Source organism: Tachysurus vachellii, chromosome 19 (assembly GCF_030014155.1).
Source record: "Tachysurus vachellii isolate PV-2020 chromosome 19, HZAU_Pvac_v1, whole genome shotgun sequence".
NCBI classification, from domain to species: Eukaryota; Metazoa; Chordata; class Actinopteri; order Siluriformes; family Bagridae; genus Tachysurus; species Tachysurus vachellii.
Genome location: NC_083478.1, coordinates 5,047,871 through 5,062,696, shown reverse-complemented (window position 1 = coordinate 5,062,696; position 14,826 = coordinate 5,047,871). Strand labels below are relative to the sequence as shown.

General features: G+C 41.0%; 1 protein-coding gene across 9 annotated transcripts in view; it reads left to right on the top strand.

Moving 5' to 3' along the window:
• The window catches only part of huwe1 (HECT, UBA and WWE domain containing E3 ubiquitin protein ligase 1), a 45,117-nt gene that overhangs the window by 16,973 nt on the left and 13,318 nt on the right, over positions 1-14,826 (top strand). For 5 of the 9 annotated variants that reach the window (XM_060895165.1, XM_060895168.1, XM_060895164.1 and 2 more), the window contains exons 27-54: positions 682-806; positions 989-1,177; positions 1,559-1,775; positions 1,892-2,014; positions 2,113-2,350; positions 2,752-3,090; positions 3,389-3,511; positions 3,627-3,722; positions 4,768-5,037; positions 6,481-6,633; positions 6,808-6,935; positions 7,781-7,862; positions 7,964-8,140; positions 8,665-8,815; positions 8,939-9,348; positions 9,910-10,105; positions 10,574-10,741; positions 10,851-10,999; positions 11,373-11,439; positions 11,540-11,763; positions 11,980-12,191; positions 12,744-12,926; positions 13,055-13,227; positions 13,359-13,498; positions 13,629-13,704; positions 13,829-13,927; positions 14,368-14,498; positions 14,620-14,779. In XM_060895165.1, coding sequence (XP_060751148.1) covers positions 682-806; positions 989-1,177; positions 1,559-1,775; positions 1,892-2,014; positions 2,113-2,350; positions 2,752-3,090; positions 3,389-3,511; positions 3,627-3,722; positions 4,768-5,037; positions 6,481-6,633; positions 6,808-6,935; positions 7,781-7,862; positions 7,964-8,140; positions 8,665-8,815; positions 8,939-9,348; positions 9,910-10,105; positions 10,574-10,741; positions 10,851-10,999; positions 11,373-11,439; positions 11,540-11,763; positions 11,980-12,191; positions 12,744-12,926; positions 13,055-13,227; positions 13,359-13,498; positions 13,629-13,704; positions 13,829-13,927; positions 14,368-14,498; positions 14,620-14,779 — 4,799 coding nt within the window. The remainder of the gene's footprint in view (positions 1-681; positions 807-988; positions 1,178-1,558; positions 1,776-1,891; positions 2,015-2,112; positions 2,351-2,751; positions 3,091-3,388; positions 3,512-3,626; positions 3,723-4,767; positions 5,038-6,480; positions 6,634-6,807; positions 6,936-7,780; positions 7,863-7,963; positions 8,141-8,664; positions 8,816-8,938; positions 9,349-9,909; positions 10,106-10,573; positions 10,742-10,850; positions 11,000-11,372; positions 11,440-11,539; positions 11,764-11,979; positions 12,192-12,743; positions 12,927-13,054; positions 13,228-13,358; positions 13,499-13,628; positions 13,705-13,828; positions 13,928-14,367; positions 14,499-14,619; positions 14,780-14,826) is intronic. The other 4 variants (XM_060895171.1, XM_060895170.1, XM_060895167.1 and 1 more) reach the window with 3 other exon arrangements.

The window sequence follows — 14,826 nt, the reverse complement described above, 5'->3', positions numbered from 1 at the left end:
TTCAACAAGTCTTTTGCGTTCAGCTTCCTTGTAGCTGAAACCGAATGTAATGGTGCCAAGCCACTGGCTGAAAACTGAAACCAGTATACTTTTAAAATAGATGAACCTGTGTCAGGATTCTAAAATAACAAAATAGCTTGTGGAGCACATAATTTAGCACAAATTTATTAGCCTTTATCCTGACTGTTAGAATGAACGTGATGCTTCTTTTTTTTTTTTTTTTTTTATTTTAAATTCCCAGATTACAAGGAATATTAGCAAAAATGAACTGCTTTGCATATGATTTATTTCTGTCAACCCATAAATTCATACTATTTTGACTGAATTGACTAATTCAGAACCATGGATAATTTTTGTCCCTCGGTCTCTGCTTATCAAACCTTTTCTAATTCAAACCTTTTTCTAGATGCACCGATGTTTCTCATTTACATATTTTGATTTTCAAAAATATGTAAATCTCAAGCTGTACAGCAAAAGAAATGCTTGGGTAGCTCCAGTCATGCATAGGGCTTGGGGTCAGTCAACTGGCTAAAAATTCCTACTGACTTTAGTATTAAATATAAGAGACACACTGGAAGCCCACATTTAGGGCCCTTGATGCACGGTCCTGTCCATGAATTCAAGCCTTTGTTCCGAGGCAGTTGGGTTTTATGTATTGAGTTGTGTTTTGTTTTTGTGCAGTCTCCCTCCTGGCTGTGAATTCGGCCAGGCTGACATGCAGAAACTGGTGCCTAAAGAAGAAAAACCCTCCAGCAGCACTGCGACTAGTGGAGGCCGGAGAACCGGTAAAAAAACACTGCCCCATGGTGATTCTGCATAAATCCTTCCCTATAAACCTCTGCTTACCTGTCTGTCCTTTTTCTCTACCTTGAATCTTAGTACTTCCTTTTTGCATGCTTTTCACTCCTTTATATTTACTTGCCATTGTACAGTAAGTGTCTTATTTCTTTATACTCGACTAAATTTTCTCTGCTGGTGTTACCTCTAGCTGAAGCAGAGGCTCTGTCTGTGGGTGTGGACCCCTCAGCACAGGGTCTGCTGGAGGGCATGGGTCTGGATGGAGATGCCCTCGCGCCAATGGAGACCGACGAGCCCACAACCACTGATCCGAAAGCCAAATCTAAACTCACTCCTGCCATGGCAACACGCATCAAGCAAATCAAACCTCTGCTGTCTGGTCAGTCCCTGCATCAACTCTCATTCTTTTTCCACATGGCTTTATTTGGTTTTGCATTTTTGCAATATTTGTCATTGTAAAGACAAATGTACAAAGACTGAACATGTGACTAGTGTTCTTTCTAAATTGAATCGCTGTCTCAAAATAGCATTTCAAGCAAGTAAGTTAATTTGTTCTGTGTCTGTAAATACTCTAAATTTGCACTTGAAGTCATAGGGCAATGGGACGTCATAGTCATTTATGATGGTGATAGTCACTTCCGCATGAATTTCTGATCATACTATAGTAGCAGTTTTCATCTTATATGGTTCATGTGATACAAAGTGTTATCAGTGTTCATCTGTCAGCGTTCACACTGTTCATCGTACTTCTCTTCTGCAGCGTCCTCTCGTTTAGGAAGGGCTCTGGCTGAACTGTTTGGCTTGCTGGTGAAGCTTTGCGTGGGTTCACCTGTCCGTCAGCGCCGCTCCCACCACACAACAAACACGGGCACTGCTCCGACACCAGCTGCTCGGGCAACTGCTTCCTCACTTACTAAACTGCTCACCAAAGGTCTGAGCTGGCAGCCCCCTCCATATACCCCTACCCCTCGCTTCAGGTACAGTGTGAAAAAGCCAGACCTGTACACCTCATCAGTCTTCTTTTGTCTCCTGCTGTACCTGTTTGTTCTGTCTGTGTGCCTTCAAATCTATCAATGTGTCTGGTTCTATTCAGGCTGACATTCTTCATCTGTTCCGTTGGCTTCACTTCACCCATGCTGTTTGACGAGAGGAAGTACCCCTACCACCTGATGCTGCAGAAGTTCTTCTGCTCTGGAGGCCATGATGCTCTTTTTGAGTGAGTTGAAGAAGTGCCTTGCTATTCTTAACCCTGCTATGGTACTTTGATGTCAATATAATTCTCTAACCCCTATTTTCTTTGCCCCTCTTGCTCAGGACGTTTAACTGGGCATTGTCCATGGGAGGGAAGGTACCAGTGTCTGAGGGGTTGGAGCATTCCGAACTACCTGATGGGACTGGGGAGTTTTTAGATGCCTGGCTTATGCTAGTGGAGAAGATGGTGAACCCCAGCACAGTCCTGGACTCTCCCCACTCTCTGCCTGCCAAGGTGCCTGGAACAACGACAAACGTGCCACAGTTCAGCGCTCCACGTTTCCTCATCGTCACCCAAAAAGTGAGAAATACATACATATATTTTTGAACAAAGTTCTAGCGATATTTATGTTGATGGCCAATGTACCAAGTGACAACAGTGACTGAATGTTACAGTAGGGGTGGACATATTCAGAAAGAGTCTGGGGAAAAAACAATACATTTGTATTATGGATCAACATTATTTTTATTGTTTAGATGTGTATGTTTTCACTAAATAGATGAAAAGGGTCAATAATAGAGTTGGACCTTTAAATCGGTCATCATAACGCCGCACTATTTTACTCAGCAACAATATTTTGGCCTTTTCCACAAAAGGTCTGAGCAGTTATACATGTACTTGTTGTAGAACCAGCAAAAATGTAGGTGTTCTACAATGGCTGTTTTACAACATCCTGGTAATCGTTTGTCACTTACACCCAGGCCGCCTTTAACTGCATCCGCAACCTGTGGAATCGCAAGCCACTAAAGGTATATGGCGGGCGCATGGCCGAGTCCATGCTGGCCATCCTTTGCCACATACTACGTGGTGAGCCAGTCATTCAGGAGCGTCTGTCCAAGGAGAGGGAAGGCACTTCTCGTGCTGATGAGGATACAGGCTCAGGGGCTGGAGGAACTAGTGCAGCTCCAGGAACTGGAGCAGTGGGAGAAGGCGCTTCTGGGTCAGGAAGCAGTGCAGTCCCGAGTGGAGGCACTGCAGAGGACGGGAGCAATTCCACGACCCGCAGAGAACCACAAGTCAACCAAGCTCAACTCACACAGGTAAAAAAAAAAAAATAATAATAACTGCATTAGAAATTGTCACATGTGAAAAATTATTTTAAGTTTTTATATGGAGATGTCTCTTTCTGTTAAAAAATGTAATTTATAAAATGTTTAATATAATTTATAAATAATATAGCTTCATTACACAGCAGCTATATTTATAAATAATATGAAACCTATTTTTAAAACACAATTTGAGGTCTTTGAGTTATATTTTATTAAACCATATGTTTGAATCTAGGTGTGGTTCATAAAACTACACAATAAAATACTGACTGTATGTCGTTTTGTACAGCTAATAGACATGGGCTTCTCCAGAGAGCATGCTATGGAGGCTTTGCTCAACACCACCACCATGGAGCAGGCCACAGAGTACCTCCTCACACATCCACCACCGTTACTCAGTGCTGCCATTCGGGTAAGACCACATCACGTTTTTAAATAAAAATGACCCACACACATGCACACACAGGCAAGCATAGACACATAGACATAAGGCTTACAATTAGTCACTTTGACTTGTGTCACTGAAGGAATTCACCATGTCTGAAGAGGATCAGATGATGAGGGCCATTGCCATGTCTCTGGGTCAGGAAGTCAGCATGGAGCAGCGCTCAGACTCTCCTGAGGTGGGCAGACTGACACACAGGCATACAAATAAAGCTGCGTTTGAAATGGCATACTATGATTTGTACTGTTTGCAACATAGGAATTTTGGGTGTTTTAAAAAGAAATCTTAGTGAAAATGTTCAGTAACAAGAGGAACAACTGCGGCTTTATTTCATGTACCTTTCTGTACAGATATTTAAAGAAGTAAAGCTAATTAATTATTTTCTACACTGATTGCCATTACAGATCCTTTCCGAGTTACAACAAATCGATTTTTTGATCTTATGATGGGCGACAGCGATTGTAAAACTATTTTAACTTTTGTTGGACAGGCAACCGTAGCAGCGTAAGTGGTACGATACGTACAGCTCCCGCCTTGCCGCATTCGAGAAGCCTTGCCTCAATCTCACTAGCGATCGGCACAGCGCTGTGTTTTTTGCTCTTTTATCATCGCTATCGTCATCTTCTGACAAGTTAACGTAGCCATCAACAATCTAATGCTGTTCACACATGTAGATTTCAGAGAGAATCTTTGTGAGTACGACGCGATACTTCAGTGCGTGTATTTAGCGATTTAATTTTAGGGGTTTTAAAGCAGATAGGATTATTTACTGAACAAACTTTCTATTAAATTGCATTAGCCAAGTTCCAGTTACGTAGTGACCGCCATTTAAAAAGACTCCTGGTGAGGCTAGTGAATTTAAATGCCCAGTATTGACATGATTGTAGGAACCGAAATGATAATTCAGACCCTGCAGGAATCAGGTGTAGTATACCGCATATACTGGTGCAGGATATAAGTATACCATTTCAAACGCAGCCTAACATGGAGCTATTCAAATCTATTATCAGTTGAGAAACCACATAGATTTTTTTTTTTTTAATTATCGTTAGGAAAATTTGAGTCCATATGATGTACCTGTGGACATAAAAATTCTTATATATTTATATATATTATATTATTATATATATAACACACAAGCAGCTCTTTCATGCATTCTAACTCTTAGGAGAAGCAACGGTGTTGTAAGTCTGTTCGCTATGTGTGTGCGCATGTGTTCTCAGGAGGCAGCACGCCGGCGGGAGGAGGACGAGAGAAGAGCACGTGAACGAGCCGAGGAAGAGGAGGCTCGCTGTCTGGAACGTTTTCTGGAGGCTGAGCCCCTGGACAGCACAGAGCTCCACGCCTTCACTGACACAATGCTGCCAGGCTGCTTCCACCTTCTGGATGAGTTGCCAGACACCGTCTATCGCCTCTGCGACCTGCTTATGACCGCCATTAAAAGGAATGGACCAGAGTACAGAGACCTCATCCTGCGCCAGGTTGTCAACCAGGTCAGTTAAGTAATGCATGAGAATATATAATGCATTTCATACATACTTACATAAAGCATTAGATATTCTGGCTCCCTATATTATAATTAAATCTGTCAAGGCCAGGATGCTGAGTACCTGTTTATTAAAGACCTGATTTATGCAGGGCTGCCACCCAGGCATTGTGAATAAAATGCTTTCAGACTGTGGGAAGTATGTATGGGGCTTTTTACACCTGGTCACTTCTGTGATCCGATAGCTATCCGATCGTAAAAAGACCAGGTCTAAATGCCCTTCGAAACGTTTTCGGATATAAATACGATCGTTCAAACCACTTCAGAAGGTCGTCTGGGACGCATTTCAGATGAAACTGGTCAGGTGTAAATGAATGTGGTTGTTCAAGCTACACTCCTAGCTATACTCCTCCCAAACGGAAGTACGTCACTCGCAAGTGATCTTTCACCCAGGTGTCTTGTTGGTTCTTAAAATGCACTGCTGCCACCAGCGAAAATGCAACAAACAGTAAATGCTGTTTTCTGTAGCATAACCGTCGTAACGAGTTTTTAGTCTTCTTTTTGATTGCATTCTGAAAACCTCATACACCAAAGTGTGTTCCATTTCAATTACCCCGGAAATTAGGTAAAAAATATTTGCATTTTGTGCGGGAGTACAAAGATCGGATTAATATCCGATTCGCCAAGACGCATTTATGTGGCCTAATGTAAATGGAACAGTTTTAACAAATCTCAGAGCTATCGGATCAGAGAAAACACATGAAGTGACCAGGTGTAAAAAGGCCCTATATGTGGACAGCTTGCATCATTGTATGTAGGTGACAACTCTTGAGATCTCTTTAAATAATGCCAAATCTGTAAATTCCACATAAGTAGTCACTTGGTCAGGTCTGTTTTTCTAAAGAGATTGGAGTGTCACGTTGTTCTTGTATGATTTACACAATACTTTGTCTCAGGGTGCTCTCTCTTGTTCTGTAGCTACAGGTCAGAAACTGAAGTATCCAGTATGCGTCTAACAGAAATAAACTTTGTGAGGAATATGTTGTGTAAAGTGTGTTTGTGTTTCAGTTGTTAAGAGTTTGTGTTCTCGATGTGAAGGTTAAAGCTATGGGCAGATGAGTCATTCTAAGATGAGCCACAAGGAATAACACCACAAGCAGTGGTTCTTTTCTTTTTCTTTTCTTTTCTTTTCTTTTAGAACAATAAGTAGTTTAGTAGGTAGTGTATAAGTAGTAAGTAGTGTATTTTAGCAGTTATCTCTGGTTGGTTTATGAAACATCAGTAAATGCTGTGTAGAAACGAACAGATTAAAGTTTGAGTGCAGTGGCACAGCTGTAATTCTCTCCATCTCCAGCAAAACAATGACATTGCAACTTCTCACCTGAAAACTGCTGTACAGTTTCATATGTGAATCATCACCCACCTTCATCACTCTGTTTCTCCGTGGAAGGTCTGGGAGGCTGCCGACGTGTTGATAAAAGCTGCTGTGCCGCTCACCACAAGCGACACAAAGACAGTGTCTGAATGGACCAAACAGATGGCGACGCTGCCCCAGGCCTCCAACCTGGCCACACGTATTCTCCTTCTCACTTTGCTCTTTGAGGTACACAATGCTGCAGTTTTCATTTGCCTTTCTAAGTTTAAGCAAGCATTTTAAACTGTAATTCTTTTTTAAATGTTTCACAAGTATGCTTGCACATACCTCGCACTGGCACACAAATTACAGCATACACGTAAACAGATCATGTGGAACTTATAATACTGAAATGTGTTGCAGGAGCTGAAGCTGTCATGTGCACAGATTGTGGAGAGTAGTGGAGTGCTGTCTGTGCTGATTAAGCTGCTGGAGGTGGTTCAGCCCTGCTTGCAGGCAGCCAAGGAGCAGAAAGACATCCAGACTCCTAAGTGAGTGCCAGTCATCATCTGGATGGAAGTAGTCCAGGATAGAAGGACACATGAGAGATTTAATGGTGTTTCCTAGCTGCCAGCTTGAAACCTTAAAGGAGACACTTTACCACAGCAAATGTGTGAAGTTAGAGTTCAGAGCAGACATTAAGCCTCATTGATTCAGTGATTTTTGAATTGCAATTTCTAAACATGTGGATCAATACACTGCATTAGGTGTGATTCATTTAATAACAAAACAAGAACATAGACTGGCAATGTACAGTCTAGCATAACTCAACAAACGTGATATGTAACGTAACAGATCTGTATCAGGAATATTTATCACTTAGTTCCTTCATGTAGAGGTTAGCATGAGTGAGCCTGGTCTGACCAGCGAATGTAACCCCTACTATCAGGTGAAGATGGCCTTACTGTCATATGAAATTCATCAAAGATCTTGAAATATTTTGGCTTTTAGGAACACTTCAACTTGTCAGACATGCTATTTCATCTGCCAAAACCGCAGAAAAACAACGTGGTTCCACCACAAACTTATACCAGCATCTCAGATGGTATAATAAACTGCAATAATTTTGTGGTTTAGCTAATTGGCTCAGCATCAAGCTGGCACTAATGGGTGCCGGAGCACAAGTTTATACCTGCTGCCAGTTTACACCTGTAAATTGTCTGTTACTTTGCTCTTATACATGCTCCTGTTGTCACTCATCCATTAGATGTCAAATTTGCACTGCTATGTGTTACTGGGTTAATCTGGGTTTGTCCTGACATCATAATTACATGTCTGTATTTTATTTATCTAATTTAAGGATTAACTTACTTTTTAACCATTTTTATTTTCATAGATGGATCACTCCAGTGCTTCTGCTCATCGATTTCTACGAGAAAATGTCCGTTTCCTCCAAACGAAGAGCCCAAATGAACAAAGTGTGTGCAGTTAAAATGTAGACTAATTATCAAATTTGCCATATTTATTGTGGGATTTGCTTCATGGAATATCCTAAACAACTGAAATTTTCCCTCAACAGTACCTTCAGCCCAATGGAAACAATTGGAGGTGGTTTGATGACCGGTCAGGCCGCTGGTGCAGCTACAGTGCGAGTAACAACAGCACCATAGACTCAGCCTGGAGAGCGGGCGAGACCAGTGTCCGTTTCACTGCAGGCCGTAGGAGATACACCGTACAGTTCAACACCATGGTTCAGGTGACCTACACTAAAGACATTATTTTAATAACAATACTGACAATATGTGCTGCATTTGTGACAAACAAGTAAGTATAAATCCAGTAAAAAGCTGTAAAAGCGCTGTGTCCATGGTTCTATGGAGCTTTAAAGATACCATGTGATTAGACTTTATTGCAAAGTGAATGTGGTAGCTTTGTCTTATTTTTTGTACAAATAAGAAAAAAAAGAATCAAAAATAAAATCTAGGTCACATTCTAAATGTATTTGGGAGCATAAGGCTTCATAGGGTGCTACAGCTAGGTGTTTGCTGAATAATTGCTTCATAGATTGCATATTTATGTATGCAGCTGTTGGTGTGCGTTGTTTAAAGGATCAAGTAAGTCTACAGCATGCCTAATATGAATCTGTTACAGCTCAGACTCTGTAGTTTCACGGTGAAGAGAATACAGCACGAAACATGAGCAAATTAGATGTCAATTTTGTATCATCAAAAACATTTACCATAACCAACCTGTAACCAACATTCTGTCTGTTTTGTGCAGGTGAACGAGGAGACAGGGAACAGGCGGCCGGTCATGCTAACGGTGCAAAGAGTACCCCGGATGCCCAAACCAAACAAATCAGGCAATGCAGCTGACACGGAGAGAGAGGAAGAACAGCGAGCTAAGAGTGAGGAGACCCAGGCTGTAGCAGGTCAGAACCGAACCTTCTGAACCAAGACCTGCATTTGAATTTATTTACAGCAGCTCTAAAAAAAAAATGACCGTATTGTTGCTTGATATAAAATCGCTTCTAAATTGTCTTTTGCTGGTGCAGACCCAGCGTCCGTAGCTGTCGAGATGGCCCCACCAAAAGAGGAAACCGAGCAGAAAGAGTCCTCGTCATCTGCTTCTACTGTCCCTGCTGCTTCTCAGGACTCCACATCTGGATCTAGTAGCATTGTAGTGCAGGGTTTGACTGAGGAGATGACCACTCTCCTGATTCGTGCCTGCGTCAGCATGATCAGCGTGCCTGTGGACCCAGACACGCTGCACGCCACACTTCGCCTGTGCCTGCGACTCACACGCGTCCACCACTACGCCATGATGTTCGCTGAGCTTAAGAGTACACGCATGATCTTGGGCCTGACCCAAAGCTCTGGCTTCAATGGATTCACACCACTCGTTACTCTGCTTTTCCGCCACATCATTGAAGACCCGGCTACACTGCGCCACACCATGGAAAAGGTCTTTTTTTTATTTTTTTTTTTTTATTATTGTTCCCAGAGATGTATTCAGTAATATTTAAATGTATTCATGTTAGCCAATAAATTCATCTCTGGGTCAAATCAGTCAGCATATGAATGAATGGCTTTACTGCACATCACACAAATCAAAGGAACAAACTGTGCGGTGAAGATCAGTAACCGTATAATGAATCACAACGTGCCATCTTGTTCACTATACATGCATATTAACATAATATACTATACTAATACATTAAATCAAGGGTGTCTAATGAACCAAATACGGCCCTTTTCAGATAAGGTTGGACATAAAAATAAAGAAATAAATCTATAGAACAGAGGATGATTCATGTGCCTAGACATTTTCAGTAGTTTTTTTATGCAGAAATTTAAAAAAGTAAGAATATGACACAAATAGCTTATATTTAATCTTTTCCTACATCAGAAGGAAGGGGTCATTTTTGCTATAATCTTTTTCTAGGCAGTTAAAATTAAGTTGAAATTAAAGTTGTGTTGCCTCTTTTTCCCCCCTCATTGTTTTTCTGAATTGTTCCGGTGTCAGGTGGTTCGTTCTGCAGTTACCAGTGGAGCAGGAAGCACCACGTCTGGTGTGGTCTCTGGTAGTTTAGGCTCTCGGGAGATTAATTACATTCTACGTGTGCTGGGACCAGCGGCCTGCCGGAACCCTGAAATCTTCACAGAAACCGCCAACAGCTGTGTCCGCATCGCTCTCCCAGCACCGAGAGGGGCGGGAACAGGTATGTGTGTGTTTGTTTATTTTTATTTTTTCAGAAACAGCACTTTTCATACATTTTGTTCCGTGTGCATATTTGCTTCTTATAGTGGCAATTCAAAAGCCTCAAGCTCTATAGTGGTGGGTATTTGTTGGCGGGAAAGATTTATTTTTTATTTTTGCTAATGCATAAAGAATCTTTATTAGATTTATTAATGGTACAAGACAAAATTAAAAAAGTAGGCTAAAACTTTCAACTAATCAAAGGCTGTAAATGAGGAATGATTCCAGAGTTAGGACGGTTGTTGTGCGGTATCCAGCTGTACAACTTGAGATTTACAGCAGTATAATATTTTTTGTTTTGTTTGATAATTTTTTCCATTTCTATTTACTTTTATTTATTTGTTTGCTCAGGCTTAGTTTTGCATATTGTTCTTATATTTATTTTATTTTTAGTCATTTATTAATCTGCCTTCCTTTCCCTATGTGTAAGCTTCAGATGACGAATTTGAAAACTTCAGAATTAAGGGTCCTAATGCTGTACAGTTGGTGAAGACGACGCCTCTGAAGCTGTCTCCACTGCCACAAATCCCAGAAACCATTAAAGAGGTCATCTATGACATGCTTAATGCCTTGGCAGCATATCATGCTCCCGAGGAAGGTAACGTCACTAGAATATTTTCATGAGTCTTATTCTGATCCAGATATAATACAACGCTATAGTTTTCTGTTTTTGTTAACTGATTCCTCTTCATCACTCCTCCTTGTAGCAGAGAGAGGAGAGGAACGACTTGTGACAGTCCCTGGCAGTCAGGACCTCTGTCAGATCCTTCAGGATGTTGGTGACGATGTTTACCAGCAGTACAGACTCACACGGCAAGGGAGCGACTTTGACTCTCAGTCCGCTTTCCACATAAATGTGAGTCTATGTGCAAGTAGAGAAAATTCACGTGTTATTCAAAAGAACACGAGCTTCACCCTTCTTTTTTTTGTAGTTGTATAGAAGTTCAAATAACCTTTGCTATAGAAACAACCGATTCATTTCCCTTAAAATGCCATGGTAGAATCGGTAGCTTTTATTTTACTGTTAATTGTACATTATGCGCATTTAAAACGTAATGCCATAATACCATGATTGTGTAAATCGAAAGCTTTTTTTGGTAGTCATTAAATTGCCATATTTCTATAGACATTCATAAGAACTCAGGAAGACATTGTGATTCTTTTCCAACTCTAGCTATGTTGTTGCATGTAAATGATGCAAGGAAGTGATTTTTGGCTTTTATTTTCAGACTCAGGTATTTGCAGCAGACGGTGCAGTTGCAGAGTCCTCTCAGTCTGGAACACCTCAGGGAGAGGGTAAAAACTTTTCCCTTGTACATGTATAGCCTTCGCTGAAGCACCTCTGGTATAGATCTACAATGCCCTCTTTCTGTGTTTATTTGTACGACATTTCTAGCCTCAACTCCCGAGGAGATGCGAGAAGAGAAGAAGGAGCAGGAAGGTGACCGGGGAGGCTCTTCTGAAGAAAGCAGGGCAGCAAAAGCCAAGGCGAGCAAACCCCTGATGCCCACCTCCACTATTCTGCGGCTGCTGGCAGAGCTGGTGCGCTCCTACGTGGGCATTGCCACACTTATTGCCACTTACAACTACACCGCTGGCCAGTCTGAGCTGATTAAAGAGGTAGCTGCATGCATTAGTATTTACTCTTCAATTACATGTTAATCACATGCAATACAAATGAATTCTTTGGGGTGTATTTACTTTTCCTTCAAGCAGTGGATTTGTTAAAATGAAAAGTGATTTAACAGATTAACGTTCTGCATGAAATTGCTAGAATATGCATGAATCTGCTGTAGATATAACGCTTACATCGTGTGGCTGTATGTTTTCTTGCAGGACTGCAGTGTGCTGGCCTTTGTGTTGGATCATCTGCTCCCACACACTCAGAACTCTGAGGATAAGGACACTCCTGCCCTTGCACGCCTTTTCCTGGCCAGCCTGGCAGCAGCAGGGACTGGCACAGAGGCGCAGGTGACCCTGGTTAATGAGGTGAAGGCAGCTCTAAGCCGAGCCTTGGCAATGGCAGAGGGTACAGAGAAGCACGCTCGGTGAGTCAGGCTGTTTTTAAAGCATTTACAAATGGGCACTAATAGTCAAACAGTTAAAGATTATTATTATTATTATTATAAGCACCTGTCCAGTTAAAATAGTTCATCTAAAAACTCATCTAAGTTCATCTATTATTGCATAGAAATCTTATTGAGCATCAGATGCTTGAAATGTTTAATTACTGTTTCTGAATGCTGGCTCAGTATAAACAATTTTAAATGACATGGAACCGTGGAGCTGGGTTTGCACAGCTGTTGTGTTTATTTTTATCCTGCTTAAAGAACACTTCTTGGCTTAAAGAATAATCGATGTTTAAATCCTTTTAAACTGGTGCTGTTAAGCAAAGCAGTTTTAAACCAAGCAATCAATCACACACACACCCCACTATTTTTGTGTATTTGACTATTTGGCTTATTTAAAAGGAAATAATGCTGAAATCAAACAAAGTATATTTTTTTTCCCCTGTGCAGAATTCTTCCAGTAGGTTTGGTCAGCATTCTTAGTTTCCTGTACTTTAATTTGCTTTTTTTGTCTCCCTGTATTCTCTGCAGGCTACAGGCAGTGATGTGCATCATCAGCACCATTATGGAGTCATGCCCTTCCACCTCCAGTTTTTACAGCACAGCCACAGCCAAGACACAACACAATGGCATGAACAACATCATCCGACTCTTCTTAAAGAAGGGCCTGGTTAATGATCTCGCTCGTGTACCTCACAGCCTTGACCTGTCTAGGTGCTGACACACACACACGCACACAAATTATTTATCATTTTTATAAATGTATATTTTACTCTAATGCCAATTTAAGTGTTTCTGTCAGTACTAACTTTTAAACCGTTGTTTTTGTTGTACTTTTTCAGTCCTAACATGGCAAACACTGTCAACGCTGCTCTAAAACCATTAGAGACGCTTTCACGCATTGTCAACCAGCCCAGCAGCCTGTTTGGAGGGAAAGGAGGCTCCAGTAAGAGCAAGACTGAACATGACACCGTGGGCACAGCTAGGGACAGCAACAGCAATACACAGGATCAAGGTAACTACTTTTTATTAGCACTTCTGTACTTTAAGTGGGATTATAAAACCATAAATGTCTTGATCTAGGAATTTTATAGCAAATTATGTGTAACGGTTTTAGCAAGGGATTTTACCATTCTTTGTTTATAGGAGAGGCGGGTGAGGCAGAGCCATCGGAAAACAGTCACCAAGGCCAGGCTGCTGATGGGGATCTGATGGATGGTGAGGCAGAAGGGGACACTGTGGTTATCGCAGGCCAGCCAGAGGTGCTTAGCACCCAGGCTATGCAAGTATGTTCATCTTTATCATACGTTCTCGATTTATTTAGTTCAGGACGCAGCTGGTGAGAACAACTCTATGCTGTAATCTTCTCTTCCTCTTATTTGTAATTTTCTGTATGCTTTATGCTTGCATTTGCAGGTGGAGAACGAGTTGGTAGATTTGATAGATGAACTTTTAGAAAGGGATGCAGGAACTGTAAATAGTACCATAATCGGTAAGCTCTTCAAATATCGAATTCACATTCACAAAGTGTATGAGTACATGAGTGAAATGGGTGTAGGCAAGAGACTGGTTTCATTACAAATGGGTGGTTTTTTTTTGTTTGTTTTTTTTTTAAGTCGGTCGCTCTGGAGACGAAGAATCTCAGGAAGATGTGCTGATGGATGAAGCTCCTTCAAACATGAGTCAAGCCTCCACTTTGCAGGCCAACAGAGAAGGTAGGATAGGTTTTTGAAAGTGTGCAATCTACTTGTGAGTGTTTTGGGTGTACGGTTTGGCTTTTATTGTAGGTATAAAAGCAGGATTGTTCTGATTGTTTTACTAAGTGTAAGAATTTTTTTTATATATGTGTTCTGTTCTTGCAGCTATCAAATATATCTGCTTAGAGAAAAATCTCAGGCCACTTTGATGCTCTAGTTTTTGTGAAAAGGGAGAAAATTTCTCCTGCCTTTTAACAAAGAAACAAATGATCATAAGTTTCTGCTTGCCTGGCGGTCATGTTGCCTGTTATTTAAGGAAATTCGTTCACTAACAGTTTCAGGCATAAGAAACACAATGACTATCTATTAAAGAATTATCTTAACAAACTTTTAAACTCTATTAATACCAACACTATTTTAGCTTTACAATCTTAATCTTACTTTCTTTTATCCTTTAGACTCCATGAACATCCTGGAGCCAGAAGATGAAGAGCACACTCAGGAAGAAGACTCGAGTGGCAGTAATGAGGATGAAGATAGTCAAGATGAAGAAGAGGAGGAAGAGGAGGAGGAAGAAGAAGAAGATCCGGTATGAGTTGGGGGGCGAATCCAAAGTTGTTGTTTTTTTTTTTTTTTTTTTAAATATATATTTTTTCCCCTGTCTTCACTTATTATATGTACTAACTAATATTTGCTTTTTTTTTAATTAGGACGATGAAGAAGGGGATGAGGATGATGATGATGAAGGCTCAGAGATGGAATTGGATGAAGATTTTCCAGATATCAATGCAGCGCCTCATATACGATTCGAGAGATTTGACAGAGATGATGACCTCATCATAGAGTTTGACAACATGTTCTCTAATTCTGGTAAGTAATAACAATGTTCTTATGAAATCTGCATTACAGCTGCTTGT